The following is a 17,310-nucleotide window of genomic DNA, read 5'->3' on the forward strand; positions in this document are numbered from 1 at the left end:
GTGGTCAAGACAGTTTAGGGTTTCAAGCACAAACTTGACATTCTGGAGCAGTTTAGGAGCAGAAATTTTTTTTCTACTTCGTGTTCCAAAAGTCTTCTTGGAACACTTGGAGTAGTACAGAAGTAATCTAGCCATTTGGTGGAGCTTATTATTACTGTGCAGTCAGTAAGTGCTGCTCAAGAGTGAAGCAAGACACAAAGCCAACAGCAACCAATTAAGCTTGCCTTCCCAAGGATGGTATACCACGCACATCATGTTGCAAACATTTTTGTTTGGGTAGGCAAGGAACTTAATTTGTACCCGCCCTAGTTGCTTAGTGGCTGTGGTGTTGGGCTGCTAAGCACGAGGTCGCAGGATCGAATCTCGGCCAGAGCTGCCGCATTTCAATGGGGGCAAAAGGCGAAAACACCCGTGCACTTAAATTTACTGTAGGTGCACGTTAAAGAACCCCAGTTGGTAGAAATTTCCGGAGTCCCACACTACGGCATGCCTCATTATCAGAAAGTGGTTTTGGCATGTAAGACCCCATAATTTTTCTTAATTTTGTAGACCAACCACAACACTTATCAGGCTTCTTGGTGCTTGTGCTGTAACAAAAGAGAGTATGTATGTGTGTAAATAAAAAAATGTAAATCATGCCATCTTACAATGGCCCCTTTTCACTGCTGGTATGCTCCACCACGATACATTGCATAAGCCTCTTCCCGTAGCAAGCTATATTGCAGCAAAGTTGACGCTTGAAAACCGGCATTATACAACACTTTCTACAATGGTTGTGCCTTCCGCACTTTGAAGGCAAAGCATTTCAGCATCCGAAATTTCAGCTGTGCTTATAATTAATTGCCTCTGTGAGGTACGTGGCAGTGTTGCAAGGGTACCCGAATTCTCATGCATGTCCGAAAAATAGTTTGTTGGGTGTATTTCTGCTTGGTAATGAAGACGGCTACGACAGTGCACATTAGTGACACAACAGTGGCCAAATGCTCAGATTCCTTTTAAGTAGAGTGCTGTGTGCTTTTATGACTTTGGTGAAGTTAGCATCTGAATTTGCCATACACACACCTGCAAATTATCTATTTATTAAACTCACGCACACATAATATCACTATAATGAGAAATGCATAGTGTTTTAGCTGTTCCCTGCAGAATGTTTTCTGACAACTGCTTTGATGATGGATGGATCAATAAATTTCTTGACATCCGTCGGTACGTGCGATTAGTGCGCAGTGGGCCACTCCCACGTCGGAACAGAGAGGCCATGCCCCTCTGCCGCGTCGCGGGCCCGATGGACAGCCCAGAGCTGTGCTTCAAGGTCCGAGCTGTGTGGAGCTCGGTCCCACTCTTCCTTGGTGGTCCTGGCACCAGGGGGCAAGCCCAGAGCATGTGATCAAGGCTAGCTATATCCTTACAGTAGTGACACGCATTGTGAGGGTGCACGTCCGGAAAGATTTTGTGCAGGAAGGCCGGGCATGCGTAGGTGCCTGTCTGAAGCCACCTGTACGTGACTTCTTGTGCTTTATTGGGTGCTTTGTGCGGTAGCGGCATGGTTCTCTTGACTAACTTGTAATGCTGGGTGAGATCGTTGTGACGAGGGGATCGCACTCGCTTGCCCATCCTGCCGAGAGGGAGTCCGGGCTCACACGGTGAGTTAGATCTTGTGCAGTCTCGTGTGCTGTCTCGTTGAGGTCACTTTTTAAGAACAATATTTGATCACGAATATACTCTTAATGCTTCACACACAAAACAATTTGTTACCTTGTTGTGTCCATGAAATGGTTGTATTAAGAATAATTTTTTGGCAGCCTTGTTGACAGTTTGACAGCATCAATCAGTAAATCCTTAACAGGCACTCTGCAACACTTTTTCAAGAAGGAAAGCCAACCTACTGAGTCTCCAACACATGCGATTTTACATTTTGTCACAACCTTAATGCAGCTGGCACATCTGGGTTCAAGCTTATATAGTGCTAACTTAGGCAAGTTGGCACATGTTGCAGCACTTCATTTGTCTCCTTTATGTCCTACGTGTTGTAATGCTATGTTATTTATTCAAGCTCATACTTCTGAGCAGCAAGCAAAATGCAGTTGACTTCATTCCGTTAATTCGACTCTGACGGGACTGACGAAACAGATTGAATTATCTGGTGGGTCAAATTTAAGAAGATGCAGAAGAAATGCCAACACACATGACTGATTTATTTGCCATGGTTTACGTACAGATTCTAACATGCCCCAGAGTGAAACACACGCCCGCTGTCTGTGTGTCCAAAGTGTTAACTAGCATAGAAAGGACAAAAGCCCCTAAAATGAAACAGAAATCAAATGCGCACACAATTTTTGTTTTTAAAAAAACGGACAAGGGTCCAATGTGTTGCACATTGCAACCAATTTTCCAAAGTCAGCTTCGCCGCAATACATCCGTGTTATGCGGTAAAGCATACGAAAATCGCCAAGTTTTGTTAAAGATGGCACATTAGAAATGGGTGAATACCACAATCAGACGTTTTGATCTGTGATTATTGCTTGAAGCTCCTCCTGGGCAGGCAGAAAATAGGCATTTCCTGCAGGAGATAAAGTCTGTTTCACACATCTACTGTCCTCTAAGGTATGTCACCAAAGGGGCCGCTTATTGGGTTCACTGTAGGGGTCAGCATGCATGCTGACTGCTCAAGTTGGAATTATTGGGTGAAAGCCTATTTTAGTATCAAAATAACCGAAGTTTGGACCTATAGAAATGCACGTGTGTCGGCTGGGACTTTCAGACGGGATCAAATTTATGGGAGTCTACTGTTCTGCAGCATGCCAATATTCTGCTATGTGTAGTAGGAGATACATTCTTGCTGCAAAGTCCACTGCCATATGGTACAGTCGACTTCTGTTAATTCGACTCCGGGTAATTCAATCCTGGCCAAAGGTCTTGGCCGGCAGTCATACATTTCTACAGTCCCGAATCTCTTATTTTGATTGTAAAATTGGCCTTCACAGGATAACTTGAACTTGGAACAGTGACTCGCTGTTGACCCCTATGGTGAACCCAATAGCGACCCCTTTAGTGGCAGCACGTCTAGCTCGGCGATGCTTAGGAAACAATGTATGCATTCAACACGTGTGATCGCGTGTCGACAACTCCCATTTATGCTTGCCATAGGAAACTTTTGAAGCAAGAACCATATATCACAAAGTTTAATTACGGTATTTACCCGATTCTAATGTGTGCCTCATAAGTTAGCACTAGTAGAATGCAATAGTTGTACACTTTTCTTTTCAGTGACACCCACCGTGGTTGCTCAGTGACTATGGTGTTCGGCTGCTGAGCACGAGGATGGGGATCGAATCCCGGCCACGGCGGCCGCATTTCGATGGGGCCGAAATGCGAAAACACCCGTGTACTTAGATTTAGGTGCACGTTAAAGAACCCTAGGTGGTCGAAATTTCCAGAGTCCTCCACTACGGCGTGCCTCATAATCAGAAAGTGGTTTTGGCAAGTAAAACCCCATAATTTAATTTTTTTTCTTTCAATGACAGTGGTAAGCTCCCAGCCATGATTTGGTAATGCCTGCCATATGCATTCCACCCCATTTTTATTCTTAGGTAAATTGCCTTTTCATGATCAGGGTCCCTTACGAGCAACTGACTTACTCCTGTACAGACTCTAGAGGCTGACTGGCGATGTGAATTATTCAACATTGTCTTCTGCATATTAATCTTCAAACCCACTCTAACACTTTTTCGGTTAAGGTCCTCAATCACTAGTAATTTGTCCCCACTGTTGGCGAGATATTCACCATTGATCCGCACTCCGAATGTGCTGCAACTGCAGATTTGATATGGCATTAATCAAAGCCAACACCGCCGTGTTATCTCACACGCAGATCCACTGGCCACTGTAATCACCATGGCGGGAACGCTAGGCTATTATGCTATTACGGTTCTTGACATTCGGTGCTGTCTTTTTCATTGAAAGAATTCACCGCTGTCAGCAAAGGTACCCACTCTGCCTCTGCAATCCTCGTAAAGCACGGCGCGTTGCATATTGCTAGTCCTCGAAAGGCAGCTTTGCCTCAGCACAGTGATGCTACGCGGTGAAGTGTATGGGATGCAGTACATATATTGTTAGACTCGCGTGCACTTGCCGTCTCCTGTCAGAGTGCAAGCACCTATATGCCTAATAAGTGTACTGGCAGACCTTCAGAGCTTTTTCGGACGTGCCTGTGGCGATTTGGGCCCTTAAGGGCAGTAAAAGACATGCATTCATTTTTTTTTTTTCGGACATTGTAGCGGCCCTTAGGGAGTCTGAAAAATCTGACTGTACAACTGACCAAAAGGATGCTTCATCCATGGGGCGAACACGCAGCGTAACAAGGACAAGAATAGGAAGGACCATTGCATTGAGGAATGATCAGGAAAGGAACTGTGCCGCCGCCTCTTTGAAGGAGCTTGCGCTCAAAAAGCAAAGTGTTGGCTGATGCTAAGATGCAGGTTACCCACATCCAAACCAAAATAACCCCCTTAAAGCAGTGAAATGCAACACTGAGGCATTATGCGCAGGCTGAGAGTATGTCAGGACAGTTGAGGTTGACTTTCCAGTTGCTTGGAGAATCTCATATGTGACAAAGTTTGGGATGATACCAATGAGCTTGCTATCAGTTGATACAAATAGCTCTATTTGCTTTTGTATGCATCTCTTTTTATTCGCATTTTAATATGTTTGACTCTATTTGCCGTGAGCTAGACCACTTTTTTACAGTGAAGCTGTCTATGGTGAGGATCTGGCAGATCGCATCCGCGCATAGACCAACAATTTTTCATACGGTGGGCCGATCCCGAAGAAAGTGCAATACCAGGCCAACCCGAGGCAGAAGTGAAGCAAGCATTAAGCACTCCCCATATGTGGGCTGATCCCGAAGGTCGTGAAATGCCAGTCAAACCTGTGGCGGAGATGAAGCAGGCTTTAAGCACTCGCCACACGTGCGCCAATCCCATAGGTAGTGCAATACCAGGCCGACCCACGGTAGAGGTGCAGTTCACCATTAAGGGGCCCACGTACGCAGCTTTGCTGGTCATCCTTCACAGAGTAAAAGGGCACCGAGTTTCTTTCGAAGATATTTTAGTAGCTGTGCATTTTACAAACACCTCTTTTCAGTTTTCTATTTTGAATAAAATAAACACTACTCCTTACTGTTCAAACTGGATTGTTTTTATTTTTTTAACATGCTTACCAGAGAGTGACAGCATCAGGTGACATGGTGTCAGCCCATCTTGACATAAAACAAAGTTCTGTGAAACCTGAAAAAATCAGGGAATTTGAAAATGTCAACTTGGTAGACACGTTGTTCTTCTAAGCATGCAGTATGGCACATAAGCCTGGAGGTTAACGAAGAATCTCGAGAACATGTTAAGGGCCGTACAAAGAGCAATACAATGATAAATGACAATGAGACAGGAAGAGAGCAGTGCGGATAGTCAATATTCTAGTAGACATTAAGAGGAAAAAATGAAGCTGGGCAGGCCATGTAATGCATAGGGTAGATAACCAGTGGACCAAGGGAAGGGAAGTTCTGTCAAGGATGACAGAAAACTAGGTGAGATGATGAAATATGAAAGCACAAGTTCGCATCAGCTAACGCAAGACAATGATAATTGGAGATTGCAGGGAGGCACCTTCATTCTGCATTGAACTTTAAAATAGGATGATGAATGCGTGCAACTCTTTAAAAAGAAATTTGGGCCGGAAATAGCTTGCACAGTTCACCAAGACATGAAACCAAATTCGTATGCTTTGCCACTAACACAGATGTATTCCAGCGAAGCTAACTTATGAAAAGCGGCCACCATTGTATAATCATCTATTTCATTGTTGGAACAGCTTGCGAAACATAGCATGTTGGAAGGAGCTCTAACTTTTTTTCTTTATAGCCGGCTATATTATGCACATGCTGAATTTTTTATAATTAATGCTATGTGATGTGCAAATTAAGCAGTAATTTTATGCAGTATTAAAACGTACCTTAGTGTAACAGTACAATGAGAGACGTAATCAAGAATTTGTATGTATGCACATCTGAGTTCGCATGCAATGCGTGCTGTCATCCTTGAGTGCGCACAGACGTGAAACTGGTGCACTGGTCTTAGTGCAGCTTGGTAGGTCATAAGTTTGTGAGGGGATTCGTAATGGCAGTGCTCCACCACGCCACAATGCAGCAGTCAACGCTGAAGAGAGGAAATGCTAATTTTACCAACGCTACACATGCTCAACAGGCCAATGAGAGTGCTGACAGGTGAGCTTGAAGCTCGCCAGATCCATCTCACAATTTGTGCGTCGTACATGACAGCATAATCAACATTTAATCATCGATTTATTTCAACTACCGTGTACGTCGACGTTGCTTCTTTAGTGTTGATACTTTGTTGGCCCCCCTCCCCTTTTTTCTTCAAGGATACTTCTGACAGTGAAAAATAACACTGAATGTCCACATGAACAGGAACTGGCATAAGATGCAACCATTTGTGACCTTTTTAACAGAAGCTTGTATTGCCTCACTGGTGTCGGTGTTACCGCACGAAAAAACCCAAGCTGCGCAAAAATAGAAATTGTTTATCAGGCTGCGGATTCGAACCACCGACCTCTGGGTTGCGAGACCACCATGCTAAGCGATTCAGCCACTGTCAGTTCATCAAACGCTGCCTTTAAGGTGGGTAAGTAGAAGCAGCGCAAGGCATGAGCCAATCACGGGCGTCCCCTTCCTCCAGAGGAGGGAAAGGGTGTGTTCGCTCGCCTGACACCCACAGTTTCCCACACCAGTTCAGGTGGGGAGGCTGCGTTTGGTCTGTTCTGCCGAAGAGCAGGCTGTGTTGAAAGAATGGCAGTGGGAGCAGGCCACGTGTTGTGCCTTTGGCCAAAAAACAGGCAGTGTTTGATTGATGCCACCGGGAACCTGAGAAAGGGGTCGACGTTGACGTGCCGCCCTCGCCGTGAGGAGTTACAAAGAGCCGCAGATCCCAAGTTTCGCTTGCACCCCACTTCGCAGCAGTGGAAGGGCAGTAACTTTTTGGCCTCCATCCTTGTGTCATAGTCCAAGCATGCTCTTGCTAAATAGAATCATTCTTGGCAACTAAAGCTTAGTGTTTAGGTGCAATTAAAGCTCGTCATTGGAACAGTCTCCAGTACTTCAGAATTTCACAATAAGTACAATACCATTTTGTTGGCAAGTACCACGGCAGAGATAGTGACCTATAGGTAGATACTGAAAGAGCCAGTATAGTAAGAATTTCATTTAAAGTTGGAGGAATGGTACAACTCATGGCATTCTGGGGAGTTAAAAAGAGTGGAATTAAGAGATCTCAACTTTGTCAAGCAGGAATGAAATGGAGGGCCCGCCCCATTCTGCAACTTTACTGTGGACCAGTGTATGCCAACATGGCAAGTAAGAAAAAAAATTGGGTATTTCATGGTGCGTGTAGATCCATAGACTTTTGTTCCCAGTGGTATCTTTTGATGACATGCCCAGGCTTTTTTTTTTTCTAGTCACTTGTTACACTTTAATGCGATAAAATCTACTTGAACCTCTTGTGGTTGCAAGATCCGCAGGCGAGCTCGTTCCCTCAATCGGCTGCCATCACCCAGTCTCTACTCGTCCCATAACCATATCTTGTGAACATTATATACATTTTTTTTTTTGCCTCTTAGCATTTTGGGTGATATCCTGAGTGATGAAAACAAGCACTACATAAAATCAGCAACATCTATCACTACGACAGATTCATAACAATAGTGCAGCCACTACATTGTTTTAGCTTTCCATACTAAATAAACTCACTGTGTCTGCGTTCAGTGTGGGCAGAGGTAAGCTTGCACACGTAAGTTTTTGGTAACATTCATAACAAAGCAAACAAGCTTTCAGGACTATAAACCTTTGAGTCACATCAGCTATGTGGGAGCAAAATATACATTCAAAAAACAGGAAAAAAAAAAGGCACACTGTTATGTGCCACTAATCCTTTCTTAAAAAGCTGCAAGAATTTTAGGCAGTTTTGATAGAATTATAGCATGGCACAAAACTGATGGTGCTGTGCATTTGGTCACCGCAAGCAGCTGTACATTGTTAACCTCTCTGGTCAATCATGTCTGCTGCAGAAGCATCCCTAGTATGTCTCCAAATTTCAAGATACTTGATTTAGTGCAGTATGACTCTTTGTTGGCCTTTTTATCAGACTGACGCAGAAGTGGGAGCACTGTACACTGTTCACATTTTCTTTGTGCGCAAAAGATAAATATGCGTTGCATTCACCACTAAGAGAATGTATTTAATGCTGTTCTTAAGTTTACAGCCTTACAGCACATGACACAGATATTCATGACAAATCTGTGCATGTCATACAGACAGCTGAAATTTCAAATGAAACGCCACTTTCCTCCCTCTGGAGAAAGCGCCACACCCAGCCAGAGTCAAGGCAACACAAACAAACAGTGCGATGCAAAACACAGTCGTGTCGCTCGCCATGACGCATTACTTCGGTAAATCGCCCAATTCAGAATGCACAATGCCACGGTGGAAAATGTGCCACGCAACAAAAATGGATAAGAAAAAAAAAAAAGCGGGTGGTGCTAGTCACGTGAACCCGATGTGGTTCTTCGGCTCAAGTATGTGACAAGGCGAGGAAGGAATGTCGCTTGCGGATGCTACTCAAGGCAGAGGGAGAGTGTGTCTCTGTTGGCAGTCACGCTCACCTCATGGTGGTCTGGTAAGAGGGCATTCAATTTCTTCTGTCTCCTCTAATAATAAACCAGTTTAAAAGATTATTTCGGTAAAGCAATGCCAGAAGTCTGAAGTCATTACTCCAAACATTCATCATGGATATGAAGTCCAATGCATGTGGAACTGTCGAAAGTGGTTCACTCATATTCTTCTCATCTACTTTCAAGAAATTTCACACTAAATTGATCTAGACCTCTGCATTGTCACAAACAGCAGGAAGCAACCTTGAAGTCTGTTTTGAATTCCTCATTAATGCATGAAAATCCAGGATGCAGCAGCCAAGTAACAGTCTACTACACATAACTCCATCTTCACCTCTGTGTTCAGGCAATGAAATACAGTTTTTACCATAGCGAACATGAGATGTTCACTTGTTGGAGATGCAGCTCTTAGCCTGTCTACGTATGACTGACATTTAAAGAAGATGCCAGTTATTTAAAACTATGTTATTAAAAAAACATCTTTCATGTTCGTAACATGCCTGGAGGCAATAATAACCAGCTTGAAAAGTAATTATGTCCCATGGCTGTATTCGGGTCTCAAGAAGCTTTAAATTGCAGTGTAAGCTAAAGCTTGCTAGGGGGCCTGATGTAAGGCCCTCAAAAAACAGACCAAACGGGGCTAAATGTTTCTTCAATAGGATAGAAAGTGCGCTGGAAAGTGAACACCAAATATAAATGAAAATATATTAATTCAGACTTACCACCAGACTTTCACAATTCGAGTCTTGTTCTCCAAGGTGCATTGTCATTCTGACTTGTCCAGCTAGTAAGGAATGCAGTTCGTATTGCCTCCGCCAATGTGTTGCAAATGCACATGTGATGAACTCTACAAAATGAGAGCAGCATTGAAGATAAACTGAGCAGCTGTAAGTGCACGCACTTTTGCTTCTACGCACAATATGGAAACTAAACAGCAGAGGTAAATTTCGTTAATAGAATTGCGTAACACTTCATTCCCGTTCATATTGAAACATAAGACGACTCTGAATATAAGACAACCCCCTACTTAAAGACATCGCATTACAGTCCCCTTTATAATGGAAAACTACATGTTCTATAAAAAATTGGGCACTGAAAGCACCATGCCCCGCTTTGCTTCAATTGTTTCGCTTAAATCTTTTGTGTACCCAGCAGAAATTCTAGATTCTAAGCTTTTGTTTTAAATGTAACAAACCTCGTCAAATTTGGTGCAGTGGTTGCCGAGAAAAACTAATAGTGCGTTTACATGTATTTAGATTGGAACACCCGAGCTAAAGCTTTCTCTTAAACGCGCCCGCCACGCGGAGGCATTGCCGAGCCCAAACCGACGGAGCAGTATGGGATCCATATTTTGTCTGCTGGAGGCACCGCCAAATTATACTAAACAAAGAAACGTTGCGTACACTTAGTACACGTACAAATTTCCTCTTTATAGCGACAATGTAGGGGACTGCGGCTTGCACTGGCAGCCGGCTTTACCTATGCGCCGCCAGTCTGGTTCCTCAGACGTGTAACGATTGCGACAGTGTACGCGGCGGAAAAAGCACCTGGGACTCCTGCAAGACCAGACAAAATATTGCCTCTGTGCATTATCTAACTCCTTCTCATTACCGTTAAACAAAACTCGAGAACGCAGTCAAGAATTTCGTATTGAGCTGAGAGTATGCTGCACAAGGTCTACTGAAAGACGGAACTTTTAACGACAGCTTGTAGGCTAACTTCAAGATGTATCGATAAGTAACTGTTCAATAACTGTAGAATAAATACGTGCACTTGCCTGTCTGTTCACGCCAATACCGCAAGCTCTTTTCAGAAGCACGAGACGGGCGCTGAAAAGCGTCGAGACATTTCATTCGGCGAAATTAACCGCTTGCATTTCCAATGCAGCGAAAAATCAAGTGAACGATTAGAGTGTATTAACGATTTCGACGATGCAGTCGGCCATTTTGGGAAGCTTTAGGCATGGATCGGCTTGGCTATAGATGCGCACAATCTTTGGAAGCGACTTTTTTTTTTGTCACCAGACGAAAATCACTGTGTTAAACTTTTTTTTTTTACAGAGAAGATATGTTTATACTAAGGGCATGGTGGCTAGCATACACTCTTAAGCATAATTACACCCTTTTGCCACACAACGATAATCGTCATCTGCTTGTCCGCATTTCCTTTCTTTAACGCGGCGAGCCCGGTACTTTCCTGTAACGAACGGCATGCGCGTTATCATTCCCGACAGGAAAGTAACAGGCAATGCTATCATGCTGATAACGCGTGTGCCGTTCGTTACTGTAAACGCCGCCAGAAGTGGGGAGCGATTCCGTGTGTCTTGAATGACGCTTGTACAGTTATCGGTCAAACCGCCTAATGTTGCCACTTCTCTGTTGTGCTTATGTGGGCTTTTTTCTAACCTTCACGGTGGGTGCAGCATGTCTAGAGCCGCAGCGTCCTGCGCTCTATGCGGTTGCACGGGACTGGCGGCCACGCATCGTTACACAACCTCCCAAATAACAATAAGAGTCAGTTTTGGCACTTGGTAGAGCAGTAAACGAGGGATCCAAAAGAAATGTGATTGTTCCGCAAATATATATTTCTCTACAATTCTTCTAGAGGTAATTAAAAAAACGAAACTATAGTCGGATGCAACTTACGTATGCAGCGAAGCCCCGCCCACGGCCTCATAGCCGCCAGCCACTGTTCCTCTGTGAGGCTGCAAATAATTCATACTTCAAACTTTTCCTGTTAGGCAAATAAGGCGGTAACCACAAAAATAATATTATTAGCGCATAATTTTATACATTTTCCCTCGCCTATTAAAGTATAATAGGCGAGTATAAGTACAAATCTATCGTCCTCTACTGCGTCACAAACTACGTGCCCACTAAAACCAAGCGGCCGCCAAAAAATAATCCCTGGATAACCCAAGAAGTTATTCAGGCAAAGCGCCGTCTGAAAAGACTGCGTAGAACAATAAAAATTAAAGGAGGAGACGAATCCAGGGTGACGAAACTTCCTAATGCCATCGCGGAATTCAAGCTTGCAGCCAAACGAGCAAAAGAATATTATTTTAATGTAAAGTTACCGAGCTTTCTTACTAATAATCCCGGAAGGTTCTGGAGGCACTTTCGCACCAATGATGGAGAAGCGTCCCACTTAAGCCCAGAGGAAGAAACTGCGAAAGCCAACGCATATAACATTTTTTTTCAATCAGTATTTACTACAGACAATAACATTATTCCCCCCATTCTAACGAGACAGGGCGTAAGCATTGGCAAATTACACATTACGGACGCTGGCATACTTAATCTTCTGCTTAATCTTGACCCTAAAAAAGGCAGCGGTCCTGACAACATACCTAACGACTTTCTGAAAAGGTATGCGGAATGGTGCAGTAGATACCTCAGCATAATTTTTCGTAAATCACTCACGACTTCACAGCTACCGAACGACTGGAAAATTGCAAAGATAATACCTATCCATAAATCAGGCGACACAGCAGAAATTTCAAATTTTAGACCCATTTCATTAACTAGTACATCCTGTAAGCTTCTAGAGCACATAATCTTAAAGCACATAACGGTTTTTCTAGAGAGCATTGGCTTCTTGTCTCCCTACCAACATGGTTTTCGCAGTGGTTTATCAACAATAACCCAACTAACAGAACTAGTCCACGATCTTGCATATACTATCAATCACCGCGGCCAGACTGACATGATTTTACTTGATCTATCTAAGGCATTTGATTGTGTATGCCATAACAAATTAATCACTAAAGTTGAAAGTGTTGTTGGGAAAGGGCTCCTTTCAGCCTGGATAAAAGAATTTCTAGCCAATCGTTCACAATTTGTAACCTACGAAAAAATGCCACCTAACACTGTCACCGTTACTTCCGGAGTTCCCCAAGGCTCAGTTCTTGGGCCATTACTCTTCTTAATAATCTATATTAATGACATCACAGCTAACATTGGTTGTAATATAAAACTGTTCGCCGACGACTGCGTTATCTATAGTGAAATCACTAATTATAACTATAACATCGCACTTAATACATCCCTCAACACTCTAGCTATAGGGTGCTCTAATTGGCAGATGTCAATTAACGTAAAAAAGTCTGTGGTCATGACCGTAACAAGGAAAACAAGACCATCTAACATTACATATGAGATTAACGGCATACCACTAACTAAAGTTGAACAACATAAATACCTGGGAGTTACATTAACCTCAGACCTCAGGTGGGATAAACACATTTCAAATATCACGGCAGGTGCATTACGCAAACTATTCTTCCTCAAAAGAAGCCTTGAGCTCTCTACAACATCAACGAAGCTACTGGCCTACACAATGTTCGTTAGGCCGGTTCTCGAATATGCAAATACAGTCTGGTTTCCTCATAGAACAACTAACATAACAAAATTAGAGGCAGTACAAAGAAAGGCTATAAGGTTCATTCACAACAAATATATACGCACTGACTCACCGACTAATCTTCTAACGCAGTCTGGATTGCAAATGCTATCTACCAGGGCAAAATACGCTCGCCTGAAGTTCTTGTTTCAGCTTCTAAAAAATAACTATAAGATAGATGTGTCCAGGTACATTTCATTTTCTGAGGCTCGAAAAACACGTAACAAACATGCGCACACTTTAACAGAATACACATGCAACAATGACACGTTTAAGTATTCATTCTTCCCCCTTACAATTGCTGAATGGAACCGACTTGATCCTGCTATAACCGCCATCGAATCGTTGTCCGAATTTACTTCACAAGTGGAAGCTGCAGTGCGTAAATAAAACAATTTATCATCGCACGTGTCATCGTCAGAAATTTCGCATTGTGTTGCTTTCGACTTCCCAGTTTTCTTTTTCCATTTTTGTTTGATTGTCGTTATGTGGACATATGGTACACTGTGTTCCCAAAATAAATTTTCATTACTGTACTACTGCTAGTCCTAAGATAATTGTTATAACTGCCATTTCCTGCTGATTGCTTGCCTAGATTGTTCTTTCTTTTTCCATTCGTGTTTCTCGCTCTCAAAGTGTATGCTTTAAAGCGTATCCCTTCACACAACTTTAAAATTTCTTCACGCGTTAAGTGTTATCTTTCAGTTCGCTCCTATTTTATGTATAAACTAGTTAATTACGTGTTCTTAACTGCCAGAATCATGTTAATTAACTGTCATGTGAAAACTTGCATTTTTGTTTCTAAATTCAGCTTCTTTCTTATATTACCATCCTCGGGCAATCGTTTTCTTTTTTCTTCCTTTTTTCAATTAACTGTTCTGCCTAAATGCGTATTCATATACATGTCTACTGTATCGCCCAACTGCCAAGCTCTCAAATGAGAGTAGCAGTATTGTAAATGAAATAAATAAATAAAATAATGGCGAAAGTCGAATTCTTTATTCAACTGAAAATTATAAAATGCTTGCTTTGCTGCAACTATTTGTTTTCAAGTTTCAGTGCAGTTGGCAGTGAAGTTTCATGAGTAAAACTGGTTCAGCAGTGAAATGAACTGTACCGCAGACTTTTGAAGAGTGAAATGCTCAGACTCCATACACTTTGTCCATGTCTGTTGCACACCTCATTGCTTCTGCCGATAAAAGGCTCTTCAAGAACAGCAGACTCTCCGGATCTATCAAGTACGACGCATTGTTGAAAAGGGCACATGACGATGATTTTGTTTGCTTTTGTGATTGGCTGGCTAAGTAACACAACCCCGCGCGGTTCATGTGCCATGGTTGCTATGTATTCTACTATAGAAATCTTTAATTTACATTTTCACTTGTTTACTTGTTCTTGGCAGTGTTCTTCCTGCGGTTCTTTCCAGTGTGAGTCCATTTGATGGGGTTCCTTGTTTGCCATGTAAAGGAGAGGTGCATCTCACAGGCCTACCTGTGAGATGCACCTTATTTCATTTCTCTTTTCGGGTTTATGTGTCTTTGTGGTGAATGGTCGGCATTATTCATATTTGTATAATAAAGGTACCCTTCCCCTAATTTGCATAGGAAGGAGACCTATGGTTGCCCCCCCCCCCCCCCCCCAAAAAAAATTACTGCATACGCGCCTGCTCTGTTGCCATTGATGAAATGACACAGAGGAATGCATAGAGCAAACTTTAGAGTCTGAAGGCTCGCATCGATGTCACTGGTTATCCTTTCCCATTATGCACCATTAAAAGCACTCATTGGGGTTAAAACAATGTTTGACTAGTTGCTAACATATTTCATAGTTTCCTTCCAGTGCAGACCCTCACTCCAGGATGCTGCAGGTCACACTGAACATTAATTTCGAAGTTTCAGTGCACTTCCTGAACCGCTCCCACTGCCAGGTCCATCCACAGTAATTTTGGGTAGTTATTCCCGTAAAACTTCCGGGTTCCTTGCCTTGGCACTCAACCTCAGTACACTGTAGCTACTAGTATAGGTGAGAAAATTATGCTGTATAAACAGAATAAAAGGCAATTTCCTAAACATGCAAAAGCATGCAAGTTCCTTTAACGCGCAAAAAGCATGGATAGCAGGCATATTTCTAATTTAGTGTGTTCACTGTGTGAAAGCTTACATTTACATATATGGAAGCATAGAACAAATGTTTCAAAGCATTAATTACATCCTTGAGCTTAATAATTAACATTAAAAATTCTGTATAATTTGGGCAATTTAATCTTACACATAAAACCAATTCATTCAGTTTTGCAGACACTAAGTGGGCTCACAAGTTTTACTATGCCTTTTGGAAGGATGACACAGGAACATAATTTCTGCTGCAAAATGTTTTCCAGTAAAACATCCAATTGGGAAGAAAAGCATTCTAAAAACAATACAGGGTTTTCAGCTTACTTATCCCAAATGAATTATGCAGTAATTTTTTACCGGTGTCTTTTATAGTTCTTTCAACAAAGAAATTATTGCCATGTGATGCTTTGTGCACTACACACAAAATTCAGTGAATGACAATGTCATTCATGCTTAAAATTAAAAAACACTGCTTCCCAAGTGTTGCTAGCGGCTACTTCCTAGTATAGGTTATAGGCACTCAAAGTTCAAAATTCTCAAGTGGAAATGAGAGTGAAGAAAGGCAAATAAGGAGGTTAAAGTGAAAACACTGTATTAGGCACACCTGCAACTAATAGAGAAGAAAACTCAACTAACAACTCCATGGAGGTAATAGCAGAAGTGACAAAGTATGGAAAAAAATAAACGAAGCACTAAATCGGAAGCCAGTTGATACACAAACAGATACGTTGAACATTGATTGCACTTTTGTAGGTGGTACAGAACTTGCAGACCGTTTTAAAAATTTTTTTGTTAAAGTAGGATGCATAGATCACGACATTCAAGATACAATGCATGCCGCTTCATTAAGAGAATCTTTATTCCTAAAGATTACTAGCATCCCTGAGGTGATTACAACATTTTCATCCTTGAAAAATAGCCATAGTCGAGACGTAGATGATTTAGAAATTAGGCCAATTAAGTGCGTCATAGACTTACTTGCACCTGCAGTAATGCACATTTTTAATATTTTCTTGTCAACCGGAGTTTTCCCGCGTAATATGCAGGTAGCGAGAGTAATAGTTCACAAAGGAGGTGACAAAAATAATATGGGCAATTATTAGCCAGTATCTATACTTCCTGTGCTATCAAAGGGACTAAAAAAAATTGTTAACTTTTGTATTAATAAATTTTCGCAAGAACATAGCCTGCTAACCGACTGTCAACACGGGTTTAAGAAAAAGCGGTCTATGGAAACTGCTTTAAGTATACAGAAGGAGCTTATTCTAGAGAACACTGACAAAAAATTTCTGACTTTAGGGTTATACTTAGACTTCAGCAACGCCTTTGATAGGGTCAACCAGAAATTGCTGCTGATAAAGCTGGAAAAATATGGCTTCCGAGGAATAACACTTGAACTTATCTGATCTTATTTAGAAAGCCGACATCAGTTTGCTGAAATTAATGAGAACAGATCGCAGATAAAATCTTTGACAGCGAGTGTGCCCCAAGGTAGCATTCTTGGCCGGATACTTTTCCTGTATTACATTAATGATATTTTACAAGTGAGCGATATGTGTAAATTTGTCACGTATGTAGATGATTGCTCTGTTTTCTTTACAGGTAAAGATTTAAAAGAAATAACGCCTATAGCAAGCTCCGTTTGTTATGGACTTCGAGCATGGTCTAAGGCAAACGGCCTCATCCTCAATGAAACCAAAACAAAGTGCGTTATTTTTCATGCTCTGGGAAGTTCTACTACATTGCCAGATAATATTGTGTGGGGTCTGTATAAAATTAACCTTACGTCATCCATAAAAACCCTAGGCATAATACTCGCAAAGCATATGTCCTGGAATGAACACGTTAGTCATGTTTGCTCAAAGGTACGAAAAGTTGTTGGTGTGTTAAATTGCAATTTAAGTGCATTACATTTTCAAGTTAAGTGTCTCATTTATGATGCTCTTCTCCATTCACACCTCAGTTACTGTTCACTTATATGGGGTAACACTACAGCGCAAAATATTCAAATGCTGGAAATACTTCAAAAGAAAGCAATTCAGGTGATAGCGAACGTTTC

General features: G+C 42.1%; 1 protein-coding gene and 1 long non-coding RNA gene across 22 annotated transcripts in view; one reads left to right on the forward strand and one right to left on the reverse strand.

Annotated features, from left to right (window-relative positions):
• LOC129382119 (uncharacterized) overlaps positions 1–17,064 on the forward strand; it is a 34,940-nt gene extending 17,876 nt beyond the window's left edge. Inside the window, exons 4-5 of one of the 2 annotated variants that reach the window (XR_011895649.1) lie at positions 1,221–1,643; positions 3,268–3,858. This is a non-coding gene — a long non-coding RNA (uncharacterized lncRNA). Of the gene's footprint in view, positions 1–1,220; positions 1,644–3,267; positions 3,859–16,853 lie in introns of those variants that run through there. The other variant, XR_011895650.1, reaches the window with a different exon arrangement.
• The window catches only part of LOC126520319 (uncharacterized), a 50,134-nt gene that overhangs the window by 24,107 nt on the left and 8,717 nt on the right, over positions 1–17,310 (reverse strand). For 3 of the 20 annotated variants that reach the window (XM_072289183.1, XM_055065499.2, XM_055065501.2), the window contains exons 3-5: positions 10,514–10,565; positions 9,459–9,583; positions 5,219–5,285 (exon numbers count right to left, since the gene is read on the reverse strand). In XM_072289183.1, the coding sequence (XP_072145284.1) occupies positions 5,219–5,285; positions 9,459–9,583; positions 10,514–10,565 (244 nt within the window). The other 17 variants (XR_011895647.1, XM_072289184.1, XM_055065504.2 and 14 more) reach the window with 14 other exon arrangements.

Source organism: Dermacentor andersoni, chromosome 7 (genome assembly GCF_023375885.2).
Source record: "Dermacentor andersoni chromosome 7, qqDerAnde1_hic_scaffold, whole genome shotgun sequence".
Lineage (NCBI taxonomy): Eukaryota > Metazoa > Arthropoda > Arachnida > Ixodida > Ixodidae > Dermacentor > Dermacentor andersoni.